This window comes from Bos taurus, chromosome 3 (genome assembly GCF_002263795.3).
Source record: "Bos taurus isolate L1 Dominette 01449 registration number 42190680 breed Hereford chromosome 3, ARS-UCD2.0, whole genome shotgun sequence".
NCBI classification, from domain to species: domain Eukaryota; kingdom Metazoa; phylum Chordata; class Mammalia; order Artiodactyla; family Bovidae; genus Bos; species Bos taurus.
In genome coordinates this window covers 66,545,942-66,572,827 of record NC_037330.1, presented here as the reverse complement: position 1 = coordinate 66,572,827, position 26,886 = coordinate 66,545,942, and the positions used below count along the sequence as shown (strand labels likewise).

The window sequence follows — 26,886 nt, the reverse complement described above, 5'->3', positions numbered from 1 at the left end:
TCACAAGACCTGGATTTGAATCCCAGCTCCAATTGTTTCCCTAGTGGCTCAGATGGTAAAGAATCTGCCTGCAATGTGAGACCCAGGTTTGATCCCTGGGTGGGAAGATCCCCAGGAGAAGGAAGTGGCAGCCCACTCCAGTATTCTTGCCTAGAGAATTCCATGGACAGAAGAGCCTGGCGGGCTGCAGTCCAGGGTGTTAAAAAGAGTCAGACATAACTGAATGACTAAAACTTCACTTCCAATCTCTACTGAGTTCAATTTCCTTTTCTGTAAAGTGATGGCTCTAACTTGCCTCTTAGGTTAGTGTGAGAATTAAATGGGATTTTGTATTTAAAGTGTCAATCAGAAGGTAGGTCCTCAAATAATGGTGCCTCCATCCCTGTCTTCTATTAAGACATGACTCTTTCCCTTCTTCATAACCTTGATGAAGTCCAGCTGCACACCAACCTCTGCCTTCATGCCACATAGACTTCTTTACTCTTAGAATAAAACCAACTGTTTTAATTTTTGTTCCTTGTAACTTCCAGTCTTTCCCATCAGCACATTTCACATATTCCCTTTTCTTTTTTGTAGTCAGACCTCCCATACCTCTCTATCATTTGAGAGACTCTTGCATGAGAAAAATGGATGACAGGTGAATTTATTTTGGGAAATTCTATCAGATTTTATAAAATTTTACAATAACTGTACAAAAATTTATGGTGGAAACTCCATTAGCTTTTATAGCCATCATTTGAAATTCTTAATATGTGTACCTTTCCCTATCCATTGTATTTTTATAGATATGGAGCCCAGGTCAAAAGCTGGAAAGTCATCAACAGGAAAGATTGGTACGGGAAGGGAGACACTTCGTCTGAGATCGAAAGGTCCTGCCACCGTGGAGGAAGTGGTATGTTAGGTTCACTTAATCCTTATTCGGCTTGGAAATGCATGAACATTCATGTTTGTCAGAGCTGAAAATAAAGGTAAAATCACAAGATTAAGTAAAAGGCTTTGTATTCTAATTAAGGCATGGTCTTTAATTCATTGTCTACTTAGACAATATGAGTGTTATTGAAGGCATTTGAGAAGGAAATACAGAAACTAAGTGCGTGAGGAGAGATTGTGATACAGCAGTCCTCAGCTACCTGCAGTCAGTTTTTTCTAGAGTATACAGACATCTGGACTGCCTAAAAACTTAAATCAGCCAAAGCTCTCTGAGATCTAAGAAAAAGTCACTGAGCCACCTGTAGGAGTAAACAGATTTGAGATTTTGATAGTGAAAGATGATGTTCATGAAAACCAGTCTCCTCAGGCAAAGCATTTGATAATCATCTGGTCTCCTCTTTCATGTCCCACACCCCTTCCATCAGCAAATCCTGGTGGCTCCACCTCCACAGCAGACCAGAGCGACCAACTTCTCCCCACCTCTGGCCCCCCACTCTGACCCAAGGCAGCAACAGCTCATCTCAACTATTATGGTCACTAGTTCATGCTTCCTGCTTTCTCTCTCCCTTGCCTTCTTACCCTCTTTACCCACACAGCAACTAGGGTTATCCTTTGAAAATACAAATGAGATTGTTACTTTTCTGTAACAATCTGTTGGAAATCCTCTAGGGGGTTCCCTCAGAGTAACAAGCTAACATCCTCAGAAGGACCAGCATGATTTGACTGTGTGTTTCTACTCTGATCTCATCTCTCTCTCCTCTTGCCTCCTCCTGCTTCAGCCACTTGAGTCTCTTTACTGTCCACAAACACTCTAAATGCATCCCTATCTCAGGACCTCTGTATGAGGTGGTATGTCTGGCTGATGCACTCCTTGCTTATGGGCATGGCTTACTCCCTTGCTGCCTTCAATTTCTGTCTTTGTCCCACCCTGTCTAACCTCTGAGCATAATATAATAGCAGTTCCTGCCACCTGCCCTCTGCCCAGTCTTCCTTACCCTTTATTTTCTCTAAGGCGCTGAACCTGTTGGGCCTCATTGGATCTTTGTTTCCTTTTTGTTCCTTGTCTTGTTCTCATCTGTCCTGATCACTGCCATATCTCCAGCACCTAGAACAATGCCTGACACTTCAGAGGAGCTCAGATCTTTGAATTTAATGAATTAGTGAGTGATTCATTTATGCTTGATGGGAGGAAGGGTTTTGCTGATTGGCTGTCTATGAAAAGGTCAGTATTTAAGTGAAAAACACCAGGAGAAGAGATGAATGGAGGGAAGGAAAGCAGAAGAAGAGGGCAGCAGTGGTGAGGATTCAAAGTGGCAAATGGCAGGCCTGCTCACCACAGGAAGACAGCAGTGATGAAGCCCTCCTGTGGGGGAGGCAGGACAGCAGGCTTCTGAGCTCCAGACTGCCTGCCTGAGGTGGGAGGGACGTGTCTGTGTATATGTACTGTCCTAGGGCGTCTAGCTGCTTGAAGAACAAAAGAGTGAGACAGATGAATGGTAAGGAGGCTGTTATTGTAGGATCCAGAGCTTGTGGGGGACGATGTCAGGGTCAGTCATGGGTGTGGTTTGTTGGAGCAGATACTTAAGGAACCATGAGGCCAAGGTTGTCATCTTGAACGTTGGAGTCACCTAGGATGTTGTCAGTTTTGGGGACTCCAGAGGAAGATTCCGAGTTGGGTGTCTTGTTCCTGGGTGAATGAGTAGATTGAAATGGAGGCTGGTGACAGCGGAGAGGGCCGGGAGGGCCAGAAGCATTTTGAAAGTGAGAGATGATGAGGTTTGTGAAAAAACCCAGGGCAGTAACTCCTGGTCATTTCAGAGTCTTTACTTTTTCAGTGCTCAGCCTGCTGCCTGGCATACTGCTGAAGGCCAGTAAGTGTTCATTGAACAAGTGAACACACCTAGGTGGAAGAAAGGAATCTGTAAGAGGGGGGAAGGAGCTGGGGGTCCCAGCTGTGCTCTGCAGTGGAGGCTGGGAGGGGAAAAGCACAGACCTTCAAACTGCTTGCATAGAAACTGGAGTCGGCAGGAAAAAGTCCATGTCACTTCAGGAGGGAGGCTATCTTCTAACAGTTAACGTGGATCACATATATCTGTTTATTTATGAGCAGCAGTTGTGTATCAGGTGCTGGAATGAGAAAGAATAACTGAAGATCTGCCTGAGGAGGTGGAAAGATTCATTCCAAGATAAACTCTAAATCTCTCTTCCTATTTGCATAGCCTGTTTCTTGAAATAGGGCAATTAAAATAGCTCATAATAAAGGGGGGGAAAAACTAGTTTGGCACTAATATTAAATTTGATACAAATTTAATACCTATGATTTAATTTCAAACAGTAAAGATTTGAAACCATGCAGCTCATCACCTAGCACAGATTCTGAAAACTGAACAATACTCCACTTGCATGAGTTACTTGGTGTGTGTTTGTTGAGACAGGCACAGTCCAGGGGCTGGTAACACAAAGGTGATTAAAGACCTTGTTTTTCCTTTAAAGGGAAGAGGCATGAAAATAAACTGTTAAAAACCAGATTGTTTTGTAATGTCACAAGGAAGGGGCTAGCTGATGAGCTATAGTTAGGAATCAGTAAAGGGGGAAATTGGGAGAGTTGCCTCCATAAGAAATAGTTGAGTTAGTCACAGATGGAGAGAAGAGTGTTCTGGGCATGAAATGATAACGGATATGGGAACCTTGTAAATGTCTATGAGGCTGGAGTGTGGCTGCTGAAAGTATCTGGTGGGAGGTGTTGAGACTGGAGATAGAGGCCTGGGTCAGGGCGTGAAGGGTCTGTAAATAATGCTAAGGGTCGGGGCGGGTGGCTATTTAAAGATTGCAAGGGGAGCAGCAAGTCGGTTTTGTGTTTTAGAAAAATCCTTTGGTTCTAGGGATGGAATGCTGAACAGGGTAGATTTGCGAGGGTGAAGATTACAGGTGCGGAGACCCATTAGGAAATCTCTGCACATAAGAAAAGACGAGGGAGTATTATTCAGTCAAAAGAAGGAAATCCAGCCATTTGTAGGATGTGGATGGACTTGAACAATAGTGTAATATGTCAGAGAAAGACAAATATTGGATGACCTCAGTTTTATTATCTCCCCCTCTCCCATTCCAAACAAAACAAACCACACCTTGTGTAGAAACAGAGCAGATTGGTTGTTGCCAGAGGCAGGGAGTTGGGCAGGCGGGCTGGGTGACATGGATGAAAGGGGTCAAAATGTACAAACCTTCAGTTATAAGTAAGTCCTGAGAGTGGACTCACAGCTTGGTGATTATTGTTGATAATACTATATTATATATTTGAAAGTTGCTAAGAGACTAGATCTTAAAAGTTCTCATCACAAGGAAGAGAAAACTATGTGTAGTGATGGGTAACTAGACTTACTGTGGTGATTTTTTTTTTTACAGTATATACACATATAAAATCATTATGTTGTATACCTGAAACTAATAGTATATGTCAATTATATTTCAATTAAAAACAATTAGGACTGAACCCAGGCAATCAGAATGTGAATGGAAGAGGGTTGATGAAATCAAGAGCTGTTTAGAATAGTAAGATCTTGGTGGCCATTTTTGTGTGAGGAGTACTGATACTTGTTGCAATAACCTGCAATGTATCTGTATAAATGCAAAGATAAATACCTAAGTTACTTTGCATAGCCTGTCACTTTACGCAGACTATTCAAAATACATTGTAAATAAGTCAAGAGTGATATATCATGTCTCTTGTCTCATTGTTTTAAAGGCCTAGTTAATATAAATAAAAGTACATGAAAGTTGTAATAATATCCTCAAGGAAATAAAAATAAAATTTTAGTGTCAGATCAGATCAGTCGCTCAGTCGTGTCCGACTCTTTGCGACCCCATGAATCGCAGCACGCCAGGCCTCCCTGTCCATCGTAAAATGTATTTTAAAATAAGTTTTGAGAATACAAAACAACCTATATTTATGGCAGTATTCAAAGTATTATGAATTTTTTGCAACTTAATCTTGAATTCAATATTTGTACCTATGGTCACGCATTTAATATCTTTGGGCAGTTTTTTTTCCCAGCTCTGAAGTGATTTAAAACCAAATATTAAAATAAACATAGAACCAGACTTTACCAAATATTAAACCAAGATTTTTAAAGAACAATAAAATATATGTGATCATGTTTTTTCATAGAAACTTTTACTAAATAGTTAGGAAGAACAAAAATATTTTGGTACCCTTAATACACATATTATATATGTAATTGATAAAGAATGCATGCAGTAGTCTCCTCTTATCCACAGCAGACATTCCAAACCCCTCAATGGATGCCTGAAATTGTAGATAGTACTGAGTTCTGTGTATACTGTTTTTCCTGTACATATATACCTATGATAAAGCTTAATTTATAAATTGGGCACAGTAAAAGTTGATGACAACTAATAGTTAAATAGAGCAAGTATAAAATGTACTATAATAAAAGCTATGTGAACGTGGTCTCTCTCTTTAAAGATTTTATTTTACTGGACTCACTCTTCTTGTGCGAATGTGAGATGATAAAATGCCAGTGTGATGAGATGGAGTGAGGCGCATGATGCCGGCATTGTGACGTAGCATTAGCCTTCTTACTCTAGGTCAGAAGGAGGATCATCTAGCTGTGATGATGGGGAAGGTTGGATCTCAGGAGCAGATGATGTTGATGGTTGGGGGTTCTGGGATGGAGCAGATGGTGTGAGGTTTTATCATATTACTCAATGGCACATAATTCAAAACTTAGGAACTGTTTATTTCTGGAGTTTTCCATTTAATATTTTTGGACCTCAGTTGACTGAGGTAACTGAGGAGGAAAGCAAAACCACAGATAAGGATGGGTGACTATGGTACAAATAATTAGACGTATGTGTTTAGGATGTTTTACTCTTGGGGTGAGCTCTGCCCTTTTCAAGGCACACAGGACCCCTTGAGATCTAGTCATGTCACATGGGATATCTTGCAGTCCCTTTAACTTGCTGTACTTTTCTATCAGACTCTGTGACCCCACATAGACTTCATGTCTCTGTTGCCTTCTATCTGTCCTGGTTTATCTGACACCAGTTAATTTTGAAAACACAGTTCTTAAGTCACCTTTCTGAAGTCTTCCTGGACTCTTAGAGATTTAAATTTACTTCCACTGGGACTTCCCTGGTGGTCCAGTGGTTAAGAATCTTCCTGCTTATGCAGGGGACCTGGGTTCTATCCCAGCTCTGGGGAGATCCCACATTCCGTGGGGCAACTAAGCCTGAGTGTTGCAACTACTGAGCCCATAATTCTAAGGTCTATGAGCTGCAACTACTGAGCCCTTGAACCTCACCTAATGAAGCCCACACACAGCAAAGAAGACCCAGCACAGCCAAAAATAAATTAATAAATAAAAAAAATTTATTGCCCCTATGATGCCTCTGTACCTTTGACATCCTTTAGAAATTGTCCTTATTGTGGTTAAATAGCTATTTTTTTCACATCTCTCTCCCTTCTAGATTGCTAGCTACTTGGAGACAGCATTCCTAGTTTTTCTTCTTTGAATCTATAATACTTATCACAAACACTAAAAATAAGTATTTACTGTATTGATTTGTATTGAATTACAGGGCACATTCTAGATATATTTCCATTAAAATTAGCTGAAGTACACAACCAGGAACTGGCTCTATTTCAGATTTCCCCCATGTGTGCCTCAGCATTCAAGAGATTGCATGTAAAAATGTCTTATTTCTCTTTTCTTCGATAAAGCCTTCTGAAGCCAAGGAAAAGGCGATTGGAAAGGTTGATGATCTTCTTGAATTGTACATGGGAATTCGAGATACTGATTTAGGTAAGATCATACTATTTAAAAAAGTCATATGTCTTAATTTTATGGAACTTAATGCTTATTTATGTCTTGCTTGCATTTATAGTCAATTATACTTTTCAAGGTAAAAAGTGTTTGTGGAGTGATCAAAAGCATAATGAAAATGAAGATAATATATAAAAGTAAAAAGAACACTTGACCCTTATCCCTTACTAGTTTTTAGGCCTGAAAGCCAAGTCAACTTTTCTAAACCTCCAGGTTTTTTTTTTTTTTTACAGGAAAATGTTTAACTATTTTTGAAAAGTTGAAGTAGGGCTGATCTTAAAATATTGTGTTTTAGATGTATAGCAGAGTGATTCAGTTATATATTGATATATATTTTAGATTCTTTTCCATTATAGGTTATTACAAGATATTGAATATAGTTCTCTGTGCTATACAGTAAATCCCTGTTGTTTATCTGTTTTATGTATAGTAGTGTATATCTGATAATCCCAAACATCTAATTTGTCCCTCCCTCCCTTTCCCCTTTGCTAACAGTAAGTTTGTTGTCTATGTCCTTGAGTCTGTTTCTGTTTTGTATATTAGTTCATTTATATTATTTTTTAGATTCCACTTATAAGTGATATCATATGATATTTGTCTTTGACTTACTTCACTCAGTATGCCAGTCTCTAGATATTAGCATATTTTTCTTTATCTGTCTTACTTCCACTCATGTTGCTACAAATGGCAATATACCATTCTTTCCTATGACTGAGTAGTATTACATTGTGTGTGTGTGTGTATATGTATATATACATATCACATCTTTTGTATCCATTCATCTGTCAGTGGACACTTAGATTGCTTCGATGTCTTGGCTATTGTAAATAGTGCTGATATGAACACTGGGACGCATGTATCTTTTTGAATTAAAGAGTTTTGTTTTCATCTTTTCTGGATATATGCCCAGAATGGGATTGATTGCTGGGTTATTATTATTTTTAAATTAATTAATTTTAATTGGAGGCTAATTAATTTACAATATTGTAGTGGTTTTTGCCATACATTGGCATGAATCAGCCATGGGTGTAAATGTGTTCCCCATCCTGAACCCCCCTCTCACGTCCCTCCCCATCTCATCACTCAGGGTCATCTCAGTGCACCGGCCCTGAGCACCCTGTCTCATGCATTGAACCTGGACTGGTGATCTGTTTCACATATGATAATATACATGTTTCAATGCTATTCTCTCAAATCATCCCACACTCGCCTTCTCCCACAGAGTCCAAAAGACTGTTCTTTACATCTGTGTCTCTTTTGCTGTCTTGCATATAGGGTCATCATTACCATCTTTCTAAATTCCATATATATGCATTAGTATACTGTATTGGTGTTTTTCTTTCTGGCTTACTTCACTCTGTATAATAGGCTCCAGTTTCATCCACCTCATTAGAACTGATTCAAATGTATTCTTTTTAATGGCTGAGTAATACTCCATTGTGTATATGTACCACAGCTTTCTTATCCATTCATCTGCCGATGGACATCTAGGTTGCTTCCATGTCCTGGCTATTGTAAACAGTGCTGCGATGAACATTGGGGTACACGTGTCTCTTTCAATTCTGGTTTCCTTGGTGTGTATGCCCAGCAGTGGAATTGCTGGGTCATATGGCAGTTCTATTTCCAGTTTTTTAAGGAATCTCCACACTGTTCTCCATAGTGGCTGTACTAGTTTGCATTCCCACCAACAGTGTAAGAGGGTTCCCTTTTCTCCACACCCTCTCCAGCATTTATTATTTGTAGACTTTTTGATAGCAGCCATTCTGACCAGCGTGAGATGGTACCTTATTGTGGTTTTGATTTACATTTCTCTGATAATGAGTGATGTTGAGCATTTTTCATGTGTTTGTTAGCCATCTGTCTTCTTTAGAGAAATGTCTGTTTAGTTCTTTGGCCCATTTTTTGATTGAGTCATTTATTTTTCTGGAATTGAGCTGCAGGAGCTGCTTATATATTTTTGAGATTAATTCTTTATCAGTTGCTTCATTTGCTATTATTTTCTCCCATTCTGAAGGCTGTCTTTTCACCTTGCTTATGGTTTCCTTCGTTGTGCAAAAGCTTTTAAGTTTAATTAGGTCCCATTTGTTTATTTTTGCTTTTATTTCCATTACTCCGGGAGGTGGGTCATAGAGGATCCTGCTGTGATTTATGTCAGAGAGTGTTTTGCCTATGTTTTCCTATAGGGGTTTTATAATTTCTGGTCTTACATTTAGATCTTTAATGCATTTTGAGTTTATTTTTGTGTATGGTGTTAGAAAGTGTTCTAGTTTCATTTTTTACAAGTGGTTGACCAGTTTTCCCAGCACCACTTGTTAAAGAGATTATCTTTTCTCCGTTGTATATTCTTTCCTTCTTTGTCAAAGATAAGATGTCTATCAGTTCAGTTCAGTCACTCAGTCATGTCCGACTCTTTGCGACCCCATGAATCGCAGCATGCCAGGCCCCCCGTCCATCACCAACTCCCGGAGTTCACTCAGACTCACATCCATCGAGTCAGTGGTGCCATTCAGCCATCTCATCCTCTGTCATCCCCTTCTCCTCCTGCCCCCAAACCCTCGGGCGTGTGGATTTATCTCTGGGCTTTCTATTTTGTTCCATTGATTTATATTTCTGTCTTTGTGCCAGTACCATACTGTCTTGATGACTGTAGCTTTGTAGTATAGTCTGAAGTCAGGCAGGTTGATTTCTCCAGTTCCGTTCTTCTTTCTCAAGATTGCTTTGGCTATTCAAGACTTTTTGTATTTCCATACAAATTGTGAGATTATTTGTTCTAATTCTCTGAAAAATACCATTGGTAGCTTGATAGAGATTGCATTGAATCTATAGATTGCTTTGGGTAGTATACTCATTTTCACTATATTGATTCTTCCGATCCATGAACGTGGTGTATTTCTCCATCTATTTGTGTCATATTTGATTTCTTTCATCAGTGTTTTATAGTTTTCTATATATAAATCTTTTGTTTCTTTAGATAGGTTTATTCCTAAGTATTTTATTCTTTTCATTGCAATGGTGAATAGAATTGTTCCTTTATTTCTCTGTTTTCTCATTTTTAGTGATAGGAATGCAAGGGATTTCTGTGTGTTAATTTAATATCCTGCAACTTTACTATATTCATTGATTAGCTCCAGTAATTTTCTGTGAAATCTTTAGGGTTCTCTATGTAGAGGATCATGTTATCTGCAAACAGAGTTTTACTTCTTCTTTCCAGTCTGGATTCCTTTTATTTCTTTTTCTTCTCTGAGTGTGGTGGCTAAAACTTCCAAAATTATGTTGAATAGTAGTGGTGAGAGTGGGCACCCTTGCCTTGATCCTGATTTTAGGGGGAATGTTTTCAGTTTTTCACCATTGAGGATAATGTTTGATGTGGGTTTATCATATATGGCTTTTATTATGTTGAGGTATGTTCCTTCTATGCCTGCTTTCTGGAGAGTTTTTTTTTTTTCTCATAAATGGATGTTGAATTTTGCCAAAGGCTTTCTCTGCATCTATTGAGATAATCATATGGTTTTTATCTTTCTATTTGTTAATGTGGTATATCACATTGATTGATTTGTAGATATTAAAGAATCCTTGCGTCCCTGGGATAAAGCCCACTTGGTCATGATGTATGTTGTTGGATTCCGTTTGCTAGAATTTCGTCAAGGATTTTTGCATCTATGTTCATCAGTGATATTGGCCTGTAGTTTTCTTTTTTCAAGGCATCTTTGGTTTTGGTATTAGGGTGATTGTGGCCTCATAGAATGAGTTTGGAAGTTTACCTTCCTTTGCAATTTTCTGGAAGAGTTTGAGTAGGATAGGTGTTAGCTCTTCTCTAAATTTTTGGTAGAATTCAGCTGTGAAGCCTGGGCTTTTGTTTGCTGGAAGATTTCTGATTACAGTTTCGATTTTGGTGCTTGTGATGAGTCTGTTAAGATTTTCTATTTTTTCCTGGTTCAGTTTTGGAAAGTTATACTTTTCTAAGAATTTGTCCATTTCTTCCAAGTAGTCCTTTTTATTGGCATTTAGTTGCTGATAGTAGTCTCTTATGATCCTTTGTATTTCTTCATTTTTTCTTGATGAAAGTGAAAGAGGAGAGTGAAAAAGTTAGCTTAAAGATCAACATTCAGAAAACTAAGATCATGGCATCTGGTCCCAACACTTCATGGCAAATAGATGGGGAAACAGTGGAAACAGTGTTTATTTTTCTGGACTCCAAGATCACTGCAGATGGTGATTGCAGTCATGAAATTAAAAGACATTTACTCCTTGGGAGGAAAGTTATGACCAACCTAGACAGCATATTAAAAAGCAGAGACATTACTTTGCCAACAAAGGTCCGTCTAGTCAAGGCTATGGTTTTTCCAGTGGTTATGTGTAGATATGAGAGTTGGACTATAAAGAAAGCTGAGCACAGAAGAATTGATGCTTTTGAACTGTGGTGTTGGAGAAGACTCTTGAGAGTCCCTTGAACTGCAAGGAGATCCAACCTGTCCATCCTAAAGGAGATCAGTCTTGGGTGTTCATTGAAAGGACTGATGTTGAAGCTGAAACTCCAATACTTTGGCCACCTGATGCGAAGAGCTGACTCATTGGAAAAGACCCTGATGCTGGGAAAGATTGAGGGCAGGAGGAGAAGGGGATGACAGAGGCTGAAATGGTTGGATGGCATCACCGACTTGATCATGGGTTTGGGTGGACTCCGCGGGTGGTGATGAACAGGGAGGCCTGGCGTGCTGCAGTTCATAGGGTCACAAAGAGTCAGACATGACTGAGCAACTGAACTGAACTGAAATGAACTGTTGTGGTTTCTCAATTTTCATTTCTAATTTTATTGATTTGATTCTTCTCCCTTATTTTCTTGATGAGTTTGGCTAATGGTTTGTCTATTTTATTTATCTTCTCAAAGAACCAGCTTTTAGCTTTATTGAGTTTTGCTATGGTCTTCTTTCTTTTGCATTTATTTCTGCCCTAAATTTTATGATTTCTTTCCTTCTACTAACCCTGCAGTTCTTCATTTCTTCCTTTTCTAGTTACTTTAGGTGTAGAATTAGGTTATTTATTTGATTTTTCTCTTGTTTCTTAAGGTAAGCTTATATTGCTATGAACCTTCCCCTTAACTCTGCTTTTACTGAGTCCCATAGGTTTTGGGTTGTTGTGTTTTCATTTTCATTCATTTCTATACATATTTTGATTTCTTTTTGATTTCTTCTGTGATTTGTTGGTTATTCAGAAGCATGTTGTTTAGCCTCCATATGTTGGTATTTAAAAAAAATTTTTTTTACTTTACAATATTGTTTTGGTTTTGCCATACATCAACATGAATCCCATATGTTGGTATTTTTAATATATATATATTTTTTTTTTTTCCCTGTAGTTGACATTTAATCTTACTCCATTGTGATCAGAAAAGATGCTTGGTATGATTTCAATTTTTTTGAATTTACCAAGGCTATATTTATGGCCCAGGATGTGGTCTATCCTGGAGAAGGTTCCATGTGCACTTGAGAAAAAGGTGAAATTCATTGTTTTGGCGTGAAATGTCCTATAGATATCGATTAGGTCTAACTGGCCCATTGTATCATTTAAATTTTGTGTTTCCTTGCTAATTTTCTGTTTAGTTGATCTATCCATAAGTTTGAGTGGGGTATTAAAGTCTCCAACTATTATTGTGTTACTATTAATTTCCCCTTTCATACTTGTTAGCATTTGCCTTACATATTGCGGTGCTCCTATATTGTGTGCATATATATTTATAATTGTTATCTCTTCTCCTTGGATTGATCATTTGATCATTATGTAGTGTCCTTCTTTGTCTCTTTTCACGGCCTTTATTTCAAAGTCTATTTTATCTGATATGAGTATTGCTATTCCTGCTTTCTTTTGGTCTCCATTTGTGTAATATATTTTTCCAGCCCTTCACTTTCAGTCTGTATGTGTCCCTTGGTTTGAGATGGGTCTCTTGTAGACAGCATATATAGGGGTCTTGTTTTTGTATCCATTCAGCCAGTCTTTGTCTTTTGGTTGGGGCATTCAACCCATTTACGTTTAAGGTAATTATTGATAAGTATGATCCAATTGCCATTTACTTTGTTGTTTTGGGTTCGAGTTTATACACCTTTTCTGTGTTTCCTGTCTTGAGAAGGTCCTTTAGCATTTGTTGAAGGGCTGGTTTGGTGGTGCTGAATTCTCTCAACTTTTGCTTGTCTTTAAAGCTTTTGATTTCTCCTTTATATTTGAATGAGATCCTTGCTGGGTACAGTAATCTGTCTTCTTTTTCTGGGACTTCTATGATTCAAATGTTGGGTGTTTCACATTGTCCCAGAGGTCTCTGAGGTTGTCCTCATTTCTTTTAATTCTTTTTTCTTTTTTCCTCTCTGCATCATTTATTTCCACCATTCTATCTTCCACCTCACTTATCCTATCTTCTGCCTCAGTTATTCTACTGTTGGTTCCCTCCAGAGTGTTTTTGATCTCAGTTATTGCATTATTCATTATTGATTGACTCTTTTTTTATTTCTTCTAGGTCCTTGTTAAACATTTCTTGTATCTTCTCAATCCTTGTCTCCAGACTATTTGTAACTCCATTTTGTTTTCAAGATTTTGGATCATTTTTACTATCATTATTCTGAATTCTTTTTCAGGGAGACTCCCTATCTCCTCCTCTTTGGTTTGGTTTGGTGGGCATTTATCATGTTCCTTTACTTGCTGAGTATTTCTCTGCCTTTTCATCTTGTTTAGATTGCTGTGTTTGGTGTGGCCTTTCTGTATGCTGGAAGTTTGTGGGTCCTCTTTATTGTGGAGGTTCCTCCCTGTGGGTGGGGTTGGACGAGTGGCTTGTCAAGGTTTCCTGGTTCGGGAAGCTTGTGTCTGTTTTCTGGTGAGTGCAATGAAGTGTCCAGTAGTGAGTTTTGAGGTGTCTATGGGTTTGGTTTGACTTTGGGCAGCCTGTATATTTAAGCTCAGGGCTATGTTCCTGCATTGCTGGAGAATTAGCGTGGTATGTCTTGCTCTGGAACTTGTTGGCTTTTGGGTGGAGCTTGGTTTCAGTGTAGGTATGGAGGGCTTTTGGATGAGCTCTTATTGATTAATGTTCCCTGGAATCAGGAGTTTTCTGGTGTTCTCAGGTTTTGGATTTAAGCCTCCTGCCTCTGGTTTTCAGTCTTATTCTTATAGTAGCCTCAAGACTTCTCTATCCATATAGCACAGATCATTAAACATCTAGGTTAATGGAGAAAAGATTTTCCACAGTGAGGGACACCCAGAGATGTTTGCAGAGTTACATGGAGAAGAGAAGAGGGAGGAAGGAGATAGAGGTGACCAGGTGGAGTAGAGGGGGAATCAAAAGGGAGGAGAGCAAACTAGACAGTAATCAAATCCCTATGTGCTCTCCACAGCTGGGAACACCCAGAGAGGTTCTTGGAGTTACATTGAGAAGAGAAGAGGGAGGAAGGAGATAGAGTTGATCAAGAAGAGAAGAGGGGAAGTCAAAAGGAGAGAGACAGATCTAGCCAGTAATCAGTTCCCTAAGTGTTCTCCACAGCCCAGAATACCCAAAGAGATTCACAGAGTTAAGTAGAGAAGAGAAGGGGAGGGAGGAGATAGAGGTAACCTGGGGGAGAAAAAGAAGAGTCAAAAGAGGGAGAGGGCAATCAAGCCAGTAATCACACTCCTAAGTAAAAATGGGTACTGAAGATTGGATTCTTAAAGGTACAAAATTGATAACAAATACCAAAAAGCAAAGATTAAAAATCTAGAGTAGAGGTTAGATTCTCAAAAATACAATATTAAAAAAAAAACAAAATCACAAAAATTATTAAAAATATATATGAAATTTGCTTTAAAAACAGGGTCTTTTTTCTGCAAGGTAATAATAGGTTATAAAAATAAAAATTAAAGGAGTAATAAGGAATTTAAAAGTAAAAAAATTTAAAAAATAAAAAAAAATGATAATAGTAAAATATACCTAGGAATTTCTCTGGAGCTGTTGTGGGCAGCATGGAGTCAGTTCAGTTTCAAATAGTTCCTTGTTCCAACTTATACTTCTCAAGGTCTATAGGCCCCTTCCAATAGAGTCAATGCTAACTACAGGGTTTTAATCTGTTGCACCTGTCACTTCCAAAGTGGTTCTATCTGTTTATTTTGGCTTCTTCTGGGTGCAAGTCTCTTCAGTGTCTAATTTCCACCCTGGCACAAGGGGGTGAAGGCGGTCACTTATTTAGGCTCACTTTATCAGTTGTGCTGTGGGGAGGGAGGAACACTGCAAACAAATATCACTGGCGTGTGTGGGGAGTGCTCACAGTGTCTGGGCCACATTGGGTTTGCCCCCGCTCACGGCATGTGTGCTTTCCCAGTCTACACTGCTCAGGCTCCAGGTTGCTCTGCAGGGGGACTGTCTAAGGCAGGACCTGGGTTGCGTGCACTTCCCAGGTCTAAGCCGCTCAGGTTCAGGTTCTTGGGTACTCCACAAAGGCGTTTTGTGCCCTTCCCAGGTCAGAGCAGCTCAGGTGACCAGGTGCTTGGCGAGTGCACTCTCCCCAGCTGGGCGGTGCGTCTTATCACCTCCCTGGTCCCAGCCACTAGATTTCATGGGTGCACAGCAGGAGCGCTGTGTGTCTTCTCTGGGGAGCTGATCTCTGGCTGCGGCCCTCCTGGCGGATGTCAACCATCCTGGATTCCAGGAAGACTTGGTTAGCAACTGGGAGCCTGCTCATAGTTTGGTAGAGAAGGCTGTCTCTGGGGCCAAGATTGCCCCTTTCCCGCTCAGGCTGTCGCCAGCCTGCTTCTCTGCCTCCGGGGATGGGCTGGTCTAGCTCTCCTCTGGTATTTCCTCAGTCCTTTGTTCTGTGAGCTGCCTGGCAGTGCCTTAGGCTAGAGCTTTTCACGGGAAGGTTCTATCTCTCTCTCTCTCTTTTTTTCTCTCTGTCTCTGGCTATCCCGCAATTTGGGGTGCTATCTCACGTTAGCTCCCTCAGATTGTCCTCAGGGCATTCAGGCCTGGTCCTTACCCTAAGCAATGCAGCCCGCACCTCCCTGTTCAGCCCCCACTTACTGGTGGTGGATGCGAGCATCTGGGCTACTTCTCCATTGGGAGTTGTGGTTAGGCACATAATCTGTGGGTTTTATTTATTTTTTCCTTCCAGTTATGTTGCCCTTTGAGAATCCAAAACTCCCCACAGACCCGCCGGTGAGAGGGTTTCCTGGGGTTTGGAAACGTCTCCTCTTTTACAACTCCTTCCCCGGGATGGGTCTCTGTCCCTAACTCTTTTGTCTCTCTTTTTATCTTTAATATTTTGTCCTACCTCCTTTTGAAGACAATGGGCTGCCTTTCTGGGTGCCTGGTGTCCTCTGCCAGCATTCAGAAGTTGTTTTGTGGAATTTGCTCAGCGTTCAAATGATCTTTAGATGAATTTGTTGCGGAGAAAGTGGCCTCCCCGTCCTAGTGCTCCGCCACCTTAGGACTGCCCCTCCGGATTGCTGGGTTATATGGTAGCTCTACTGTTAGTTTTTTAAGGAACCTCCATACTATTTTCCACAGTGGCTGCACCAATTTACATTCTCACCAACAGTATAGAAGGGTTCCATTTCTTTCACACCCTTCCCGGCATTTGTTATCTGTAAACTTTTTGATGATGGCCATTCTGATTGGAGTGAGGTTACCACATTATAGATTTGATTTGCATTTCTCTGATAGTTAGTGATGTCAAGCATCTTTTCATGTTCCTGTTGGGCATCTGTTTGTCTTCTTTAGAGAAATGCCTATTTAGGTCTTCTGTACATTTTTTGATTGGGTTGTTTGTTGTATAGCTCTCTTAAACTTCAGATTTTAATCTACAAATAATATTTTCTGCATAAGCTGTTTTTTGTTTTATGGACTTAAATAATATATATGATAATAGATGTTAACTTGATTTACTGTGGTGATCATTTAACAATATGTTGAGTTCAGTTCAGTTGCTCAGTCGTATACAACTCTTTGTGACCCCATGGACTGCAGCATGCCAGTCTTCCCTGTTCGTCACCAACTCCTGGAGTTTACTCAAACTCATATCCATTGAGTCAGTGATGCCATCCAACCATCTTATCCTCTGTCATCCTCTTCTCCTCCTGCCTTCAATCTTTCCCAGCATCAGGTTCTTTTCCAATGAGTCAGTTCATTGCATCAGGTGGCCAAAGTATTGGAGTTTCAGCTTCAGCATCAGTCCTTCCAATGACTATTCAGGACTGATTTCCTTTAGGGTTGACTGATTGGCTGTCCTTGCAGTTCAAGGGACTCTAAGAATCTTCTGCAACACCACAGTTCAAAAACATAAATTGTTTGGTGCTCAGCTTTCTTCATAGTCCAAATCTCACATCCATACATGACTATTGGAAAAACCATAGCTTTGACTAGACAGACCTTTGTCGGCAAAGTAATGTCTCTGCTTTTTAATATGCTGTCTAGTTTGGTCATAGCTTTTCTTCCAAAGAGCAAGTATCTTTAAATTTTATGGCCCAAATCTGCAGTGATTTTGGAGCCCCCCAAAAATAAAGTCTCTCACTGTTTCCATTGTTTCCCCATCTATTTTCCATGAAGTGATGGGACTGGATCTCATGATCTTAGTTTTCTAAGAATGAATGCTGAGCTTTAAGCCAACTTTTTTACTCTCCTCTTTCACTTTCATCAAGAGGCTCTTTAGTTCTACTTTGGTTTCTGCCATAAGGGTGGTGGTCATCTGCATATCTGAGGTTATTGATATTTCTCCTGGCAATCTTGCTTCTAGCTTTTGCTTCATCCAGCCCAGCATTTCTAATGATGTACTCTGCATATACGTTAAAAAAACAGGCTGACAATATATGTTCTCCTTGACATACTCCTTTCCTGATTTGGAACCAGTCTGTTGTTCCATGTCCATTTCTAACTGTTGCTTCTTGACCTGCATACAGATTTGTCAGGAGGCAGCTAAGGTGGTCTGCTATTCCCATCTCTTGAAGAATTTCCCACAGTTTGTTGTGATTCACACAGTCAAAGGCTTTGACATAGTCAATAAAGCAGAAGTAGATGTTTTCCTGGAACTCTCTTACTTTTTCGATGATCCAGCAGATGTTTGATCTCTGCTTCCTCTGCCTTTTCTAAATCCAGCTTGAACATCTGGAAGTTCATGGTTCACATACTGTTGAAACCTGGCTTGGAGAATTTTGAGCATTACTTTGCTAGCGTGTGAGATGAGTGCAATTGTTCAGTAGTTTGAATATCCTTTGGCATTGCCCTTCTTTGAGACTGGAATGAAAACCGACCTTTTCCAGTCCTGTGGCCACTGCTGAGTTTTCCAAATATGCTGGCATATTGAGTGCAGCACTTCACAGCCTCCTCTTTTAGGATTTGAAATAGCTCAGCTGAAATTTTATCACCTCTACTAGCTTTGTTCATAGTGAATGAATGCTTCCTAAGGCCCACTTGACTTCACATTCCAGGATGTCTGGCTCTAGTCCAGTGATCATACCATTGTGGTTATCTGGATCATGAAGATATTTTTTGTATAGTTCTTCTGTGTATTCTTGCCGCCTCTTCTTAATAGCTTCTGCTTCTGTTAGGTCCATACCATTTCTGTCCTTTATTGTGCCCATCTTTGCATGAAATATTCCCTTCAGTTCAGTTCAGTTCAGTCACTCAGTTCAGTTCAGTCACTCATTCGTGTCCGACTCTTTGCGACCCCATGAACTGCAGTACACCAGGCCTCCCCATCCATTACCAACTCCAGGAGTCCACCCAAACCCATGTCCATTGAGTTGGTGATGCCATCCAACCGTCTCATCCTCTGTCATCCCCTTCTCCTCCTGCCCTCAATCTTTCCCAGCATCAGGGTCTTTTCCAATGAGTCAGCTCTTTGTATCAGGTGGCCAAAGTATTGGAGTTTCAGCTTCAACATCAGTCCTTCCAATGAACACCCAGGACTGATCTCCTTTAGGATGGACTGGTTGGATCTCCTTGCAGTCCAAGGGACTCTCAAGAGTCTTCTCCAACACCACAGTTCAAAAGCATCAATTCTTCTGTGCTCAGCTTTCTCTATAGTTCAACTATCACATCCATGCATGACTACTGGAAAAACCATAGTTTTGACTAGACGGACCTTTGTTGGCAAAGTAATGTCTCTGCTTTTTAATATGCTGTCTAGGTTTTCATAATAATATTCCTTTAGTATCTCTAATTTTCTTGAAGAGATCTCCAGTCTTTTCCATTCTATTGTTTTCTTCTATTTCTTTGCATTGATTACTGAGGAGGGCTTTCTTCTTTCTCTGTGCTTTTCTTTGGAACTGTACATCCAAATAGGTATATCTTTCCTTTTCTCCTTTGCTTCTTCATCTTTGCTTCTCTTTTCTCAGCTATTTGTAAGGCCTCCTCAGACAACCATTTGCATATTTGCATTTCTTTCCTTGGAGATGTTCTTGATCACTGCCTCCTGTACAATGTCATGAACTTCCATCCATAGTTCTTCAGGCACTTTGTCTATCAGATCTAATCCCTTGAATCTGTTTGTCACTTCCTCTTTATGATCGTAAGGAATTTGATTTAGGTCATTCCTGAATGATCTTGTGGTTTTCTTCAATTTAAGTCTGAGTTTTTCAGTAAGAACATATTTAACAATATGTACATATTTAAAAGATATGTATGAAAAAATTTTGTAAATGATGTATGAAAAGAATTTAATACATCAGATTTAATGGATAAATTATATATTTATTACAATATTAAAGTTGTACCCATCTAATAAGATTACTAAACCTTGTGAACAACGAATCACATAAAGAAAGTAGACACACTTGGTGTGTGACTAACAAGGCCATTTGAGCATTCTGTGCATTTCTTATTTCATCATTAGAATGTCAGTGTTGACTTATCTATTAAGACTCTATCAGTTGCAAATAACAAATGAAACAATGAACTCAAGAAATCTCCAACTGGTTTAAGGGGAAAAAGGAGGGAAAATGTCTTGGTTCTTACACCTGAAAAGTTCAGAGGTAAATCCTGCTTCAAAAATGGTTAGATCTGGAGTTCTCATGCTGTCATCAGGATGTGGTTTGTTTTCTCTCAATTCTGGCTTCATTTCAAGTCTCCATGGTATCCCCTAACAGCTTCAGACCTTCCCTCATGGAGCCACAATGACAGTCATGGCTCCACCCTCTACAGCCTCCTGGTGGCAAGCACAACAGGAGAGGGGGAGGGCCTTTATCAAGCCATTCAAACAAAATGCTCAGAATTGTCTCATTGTCTCAAGTGAACCAGTCACAGAGACCAAGAAAGTGGTTAGGTCTGGGTCACAGGCTCTGTCTGTGGAACAGAGAGAGACTCTGAAGTACAAGGGCTGAGATTGTGAAGGTCCTGGCCTCTCCCATGTTGAAGCAAGATGATAAATTAAGAGTTCCCTTTAAGAAGGGCAAGTGGGTGCTGGGTGGGGAAATAGTGAATGGGCATGATAGTGGTGGGGTTTGTTACCTGTCTGCATCTGTGTGTGTTGGCATGAGTGTGTTTGTATCAGATATTTAATAAATTTTTTAAAGTCAAAGACTTGGAATATTTGATTTACTTGTTACCAGGTAAAGTATTTTACTCTGCGTCAGCTAGGAATGTTTAAAACTCATTCTTCCTTTTCTACTTCTACTCATCTTCATTTTTTCTTATAGAGTTTATCCTAATTTCTTCCCTGCCTGTCTGAACTTTAAAACCAAAATTTATGTTGGCTATACAGATGATGTAATTAAAAAAAAGGGGGTACTCTTTTCTAGTTCCTTAAAGAGAAATATAAAATTTGCATATAATTCCTCACTGCTATACACGGATCCAAAGTTAGAGCTGAGATGATCCTATAGAAAAGAAGTGCTTTAAAACATTTCTCCCAATCTGTTTGTATTTGGAAAAATATAGAGATTTGCATAAATGATGTGGGCCTGTAACAGTTATAAAATGAACTTGCCAATGAGAGTAAAGGGGATTTAGAGATGTCAATGTTCTTAAACTTAGGTGAAGTGAAAGTTGCTCAGTCATGTCCAACTCTTTGCTTTACTACCCCAGAGACTATACAGTCCATGGAATTCTCCAGGCAAGAGTACTGGAGTGGGTAGCCTTTCCCTTCTCCAGGGGATCTTCCCAACCCAGGGATTGAAACCAGGTCTCCTGCATTGCAGGCAGATTCTTTACCAGCTGAGCCACAAGGGAAGCCCAAGAATACTGGAGTGGGTATCCTATCCCTTCTCCAGCAGATCTTCTTGACCCAGGAATTGAATAGGGGTCTCCTGAATTGCAGGCCAATTCTTTTCCAACTGACGTATCAGGGAAGCCCGCTTAAACTCAGGTAGTATATGTTAGAAAAATAATATATCTCTATTCAATTAAGAGGTTTTCATATTTTATAAATATTGTAAGATTCAGGCATTAGGATATCAGTTGCTGGGTCTTGATAAGCTTTAGGAAAACCACACTTTAAAAAAATGAGAACTTAAAGCAGTGCTCAGCTTTAGAACTTGATTTTGGGTATAGGTCCTATTGCTACTTAAGTATAAATTAGGCATAGCTAAATAAATTATATTTAACAATAAAACTTTTGTTATTAAAATATACAAGTGTACAGGGAAGAGTGTTGGGCAATGGTACAATAATTATAGATGAATTAAGAAAGAATCTTAATTAAAGTAAGATCCTTACTTTAAGGATCAATTTTCTTTCACTTTGACAAATTCAGGGCACTAAACATTTCTCACAAATTCCTTGTAAATTAACTAGTAATCACTTTATAAAGTTAATTAATCATCTGTAGCAAATTCTCCAATGACACAAAAAGTCATTATCATTATACATGATTAGCAATGTGATCAGTCACCTAGGGAGGTAAAGTTTAAGGAAAGTAATTATTTGGAGAATGTCAGCCATTGTTAAATTAGGAGTTTCTCTCATTATTCATATCTGATTAGCATGAACTATGAATCACAAATGTGACACTGATTCAACAGACAAATGAATATACTTGTTTGTATTCCAAGTATTTCTTAGCTTTCAGAAATGTTAAGTCTTAATGCAAATTACATTGATATCATGTTATTTTGGAGTTGTTAATATGCTTTTGTTAAAAATTTTAAGAAGTAATATGGCAATAAAAGGACTAAAACCTGAAACACTATCCTCAGAAAAGCACTAGTATGTGTTTACCATTCAGTTAAGTTCAGTTCAGTCGCTCAGTCGTGTCCGACTCTTTGCGACCCCATGAATCACAGCACGCCAGGCCTCCCTGTCCATCACCAACTCCTGGAGTTCACTCAAACTCACGTCCATCAAGTGAGTGATGCCCTCCAGCCATCTCATCCTCTGTTGTCCCCTTTTCCTCCTGCCCCCAATCCCTCCCAGCATTAGAGTCTTTTCCAGTGAGTCAACTCTTCGCATGAGGTGGCATTAGGAAATGGCAAACAATTTGAATGAGTTTATGAAGGGCTCCCCCGGTGGCTCAGTTGGTAAAGAATGCAGTCAGTAAAGAATACTTGCAATGCAGAAGACCCTGGTTCGATCCCTGGGGTGGGGAAGGTCCCCTGGAGAAGGGAATGGCTGCTCACTCCAGTATTCTTGCCTGGAGAATTCCACGGACAGAGGAGCCTGGCAGTCTTTTTGCGGGGTCGTAAAGAGTTGGACACGACTGAGCAACTAGCACTGTGTTCTTCTACTGCTATGAAGGGAATAGTACGTCATTTGGCTGTAAAGTTGTGACCTACTTCACAACCAACCCAATGTCAGTCGGTGTGGCTTGCCTTGGAATGTTATCCATGGGAGAAAATGGTTTCTGGAAGATTTTGAGTCCTGTAAGACCTTATATGGGATTGACCTAACTTAAAGGAAAGTTGTCAAGCAAGTTTCTTCATGAATATTTAAGGCAGTAGTGTAAATTGTATATGGAACTACAGTAGGTTCTGATGACACCAGTTTAATTTATAAAGAGATCTAGAAATGTGTCAGAAGGAAATTTGAATGATAGTTTCTCAGTAATTTTTTTCCTGTAAAATCTTATTTGCTACGTCACTTCAGTCATGTCTGCCTCTTTGTGACCCTATGGACTGTAACCCGCCAGGCTCCTTTGTCCATGGGATTCTCCAAGCAAGAATACTGGAGTGGGTTGCCATGTTGGAGATCTTCCCCACCCAGGTATTGAACCCATGTCTCTTATGTCTCCTGCATTGACAGGCAGGTTCTTTACCACTAGCACCACCTGGGAAACCCTGTAAAATCTTTAAAGATCTTTTAAAAGTGTATGATAATATTATTTAGAGATAATGACATTTCTTCCTAGAATTCTTTTCTTTTCTTTTTTTTTTTCAGTGAATTCAAAGCAATGAACACTATAGAAAGTCATCCTTCTCAGATAAAGCCAAAGAAATTTTGGAAATAGATTTTCCTTAAACATTCCATGCTGGCTCTGTTTTTTGATGTTTGACACATATGTAACTTGCTTGAAATGGGTTGATATTTATGGAAACTCTTAGGGAAACTAAGTGTTGGAGACCTTATGTAGAGGCACAGTTATAGATTTAATGGTTAAAATTAACAATAGTGGTCACTTCAGTTCAGTTCAGTTCAGTTGCTCAGTCGTGTCCGACTCTTTGCAACCCCATGAATCGCAGCACGCCAGGCCTCCCTGTCCATCACCAACTCCCGGAGTTCACCCAGACTCACGTCCATCGAGTCAGTGATGCCATCCAGCCATCTCATCCTCTGTCCTCCCTTTCTCCTCCTGCCCCCAATCCCTCCCAGCATCAGAGTCTTTTCCAATGAATCAACTCTTCACATGAGGTGCCCAAAGTACTGGAGTTTCAGCTTTAGCATCATTCCTTCCAAAGAAATCCCAGGGCTGATCTCCTTCAGAATGGACTGGTTGGATCTCCTTGCAGTCCAAGGGACTCTCAAGAGTCTTCTCCAACACCACAGTTCAAAAGCATCAATTCTTCGGTGCTCAGCCTTCTTCACAGTCCAACTCTCACATCCACACATGACCACTGGAAAAACCATAGCCTTGACTAGACGGACCTTTGTTGGCAAAGTAATGTCTCTGCTTTTGAATATGCTATCTAAGTTGGTCATAACTTTCCTTCCAAAGAGTAAGCATCTTTTAATTTCATGGCTGCAGTCAGTGTCACTTACCTTTATCTAAATCCTGCTATGTGCCATTTTCTAGATTTGAGGACAGATTCAGAGACATTTGGTAACTTGTCCAAAATCAGCTAACAAATTAAGGACTGAGATTTAGTTTTGGGACTTTGATTCCAAGATTTTTCACCTGCAGTGGTATCTTATGTCTAAAAGTTATGTTTAAGTATTAAAAATGGAAAATATAAATTGACCTATATCACCAAAATAGGTTTGTAATTAATAATGATGTAAAGGTTATTGAGGGTGCCCCTCATAACTCAGGTGGTAAAGAAACTGCCTGCCAGTGCAGGAGACTCAGGTTTGATTTCCAGGTGGCTCAGCTGGTAAAGTATCTGCCTGCAAATTGGGAGACCTGGGTTTGATCCCTGGGCTGGGCCCTGGAGAAGGGAAGGGCAACCCACTCCAGTATTCTTGCCTGGAGAATGCCATGGACAGAGGAGCCTGGTAGGCTACACTCCATGGGGTTGCAAGAGTCGCACATGACTTAATGACTAAACCACCACCAGAACATGTTAGCTAGCATCCTTCATGGGGCCTTGGAACTTCCTCCTGGACCACTTTTCTCCCAGAGATCTCCAGATATTTACATGGCTCATAGTTACATGCATCTTCTGATATTTCCATAGCTCACTGCATCACTTTCCTCAAGACGTTCCAACTTCCCAGGTGATAGCAGTAAAGAACCTGCCTACCAATGTAGGAGATGTAAGAGACGTGAGTTCGATCCCTGGGTTGGGAAGATCCTCTGAAGGAGGGCATGGCAACCCACTACAGTATACTTGTCTGGAGAATCCCATGAACAGAAGAGCCTGGCGGGTTGCAGTCCATAGGGTCTGAAAGAGTTGAATACGACTGAAGTGACTTAGCATGCAAAGATTATTCAGTAGTGGTATTAATATAAAGATATTCTCAGTATGGCCACTAGAGGTCAGCACTTAGCTGCTTTATGTGGTATAACAAATTCTGCATTTTAGTGGTATTTTTTTTTTTTTTTGGCCAGGTTAAATTCAGGTGCTAAATATTGTTGTGGCATATTGCAGATATAATATAGTTAATAGATTAAAAGCATTTTAGTAGCTGTCACTATGTTAATGTAATAAAACTTTCTAAAAAGTACTTCCTTTTTTGAAAGTTTCTTTTGCTTTTCTCTTAAGTCAGAGAGTCAATCTTTTATAATACCAGCTAATTTCTCTTGTAAAACATATTTAAAATCTATGTTTATAATTTATAGGCATAGCAAATTTATGAACATTAGCAAACAATTCATAATTTGTTCAGAGCATGCTCTGTTCTTAATTTCTTTTAAAATATAATAGCAAATTACAGGTTTTGCAAAGATCTGTGGCACATTATATTACATACAATATTTCCAACATAACCATGAAGCTGCCTAATTGATACTTTTCTTGCTTCTACAAGACCAGGGGTTCATGGAAGGCAGATAACTTGCTCAGTTTTTAATCCCAGCTCCTACCCCAGTACTTCTCCCAGAGTAAATACTTGGTAAATGTTTACTGACTGAATGTCTGTTAAGAGGCACAAAAATAGTGAATCCACTGGGAGTAAGAGTCCTGATATCATTTTTGAAGCTTTAGCCATTGGGCAAATTATTAAACTTTGAACCATAATTTATTTGTCTTTGTAAAAGGGTATTTGTCTTTGTAAAAGGATATAATATTATTGGGTTGCCAAGGCATTACATTAAATATGTATAAAGTTTCTGTTGCATCATGAATAATAGGTATAGCTATTATCATTCTTAGCAATGATTACTAACAATTATTACTAGTAATACTGGTAGTGGTAGTAAAGGCAGAAACATGCAGTGGGTCTGGCCAACTCTGAGGCTGTATTTAGGATGGGAGTTTTTCTTTCTGCTGTGCCAACATAGTGAGATTGTACAGTTTGGACTTTAAGGTTGTTGTTTGGGCATTTTAAACCATCTTCTTTTTTCTTTTTTTTCATTTTGTGACTAAGGAACACAAACCAGAGATTGCAAGTCAGGGTAGGTCAGGTCCAGGTTCCTGAGCTCAGTGTACTAGACCGGGCTGCTGAACTTCTTGAGGCACCAGAACCATGGAGCAAGTTGTTTCTTTTAGCTTGTGTGTGTGTGTGTGTGTGTGTGTGTGTGAGAGAGAGAGAGAGAGAGGGAGGGAGGGAGGGAGAGGCTGATTGATTCAGTGTCCGTCAGCGAACATCTGATCCTGGTCATTGTTTCCTCCAGCATTTAAGAGCATCAATCATATGCACCATTTTTTTCTGCTTCTGAATGGTCTGTAGATTTCCTTATATCTTTTATTTTTTGCTTTATTGAAATGTATTTATTTTTAATTGGAGGATAATTGTTTTACAATATTGTGTTTGTTTCTGCCAAATATCAGCATGAATCAACCATAGGTAAATGAATGTCCCCTTCCCCTTATATCTTTTATTTGTGCACATCTTATTTTTTCCTTAAAGAGATTGTATGATTGTCAGTATGATCTTCAGGTAACTGTCTCAATAAAGGCTGTCTATGAGAAAGGCCCTATGAGAAATATTTAGCATTGCAGCATAAACAAAATTCTGAACTTGAACCCTACTTTTGCAATATTTTAAGTTTTGGCTGCTCTTTCACATCCTGGCTACAGGATCAGAGTTCTGGGCCTCACTTTCTTGAGTGCATGCTAACTGCGCAGGTGCAAAAATTCTTTAAGTGTAATTACAAGGATTCTTTCTGTACCTACCCATCTACCAGCACATACTGTATATAAGATTCCAAACTAGTTCCCCTGGGCATAAAAGACTGACTAAACTTTCAAGATCTATTGGGAGTTTATTTTTTTAATAGGGGTGATATGTAGATGAAAATAATGACAATGTAGAGCAATGTTAAATATGCTCTATAAGACCTTATTCCTCAAAGTGTGGTCTAGGGACTGGCATTGCCTGAGGGTCATTGGAAATGCAGAATCTCAGACCTTATTGCAG

At 39.6% G+C, this 26,886-nt stretch overlaps 1 protein-coding gene across 1 annotated transcript in view; it reads left to right on the top strand.

Moving 5' to 3' along the window:
- GIPC2 (GIPC PDZ domain containing family member 2) overlaps window positions 1-26,886 on the top strand; it is a 99,603-nt gene that overhangs the window by 64,699 nt on the left and 8,018 nt on the right. The window contains 2 exon segments of the mRNA NM_001080279.1: window positions 786-892; window positions 6,671-6,752. Coding sequence (NP_001073748.1) covers window positions 786-892; window positions 6,671-6,752 — 189 coding nt within the window.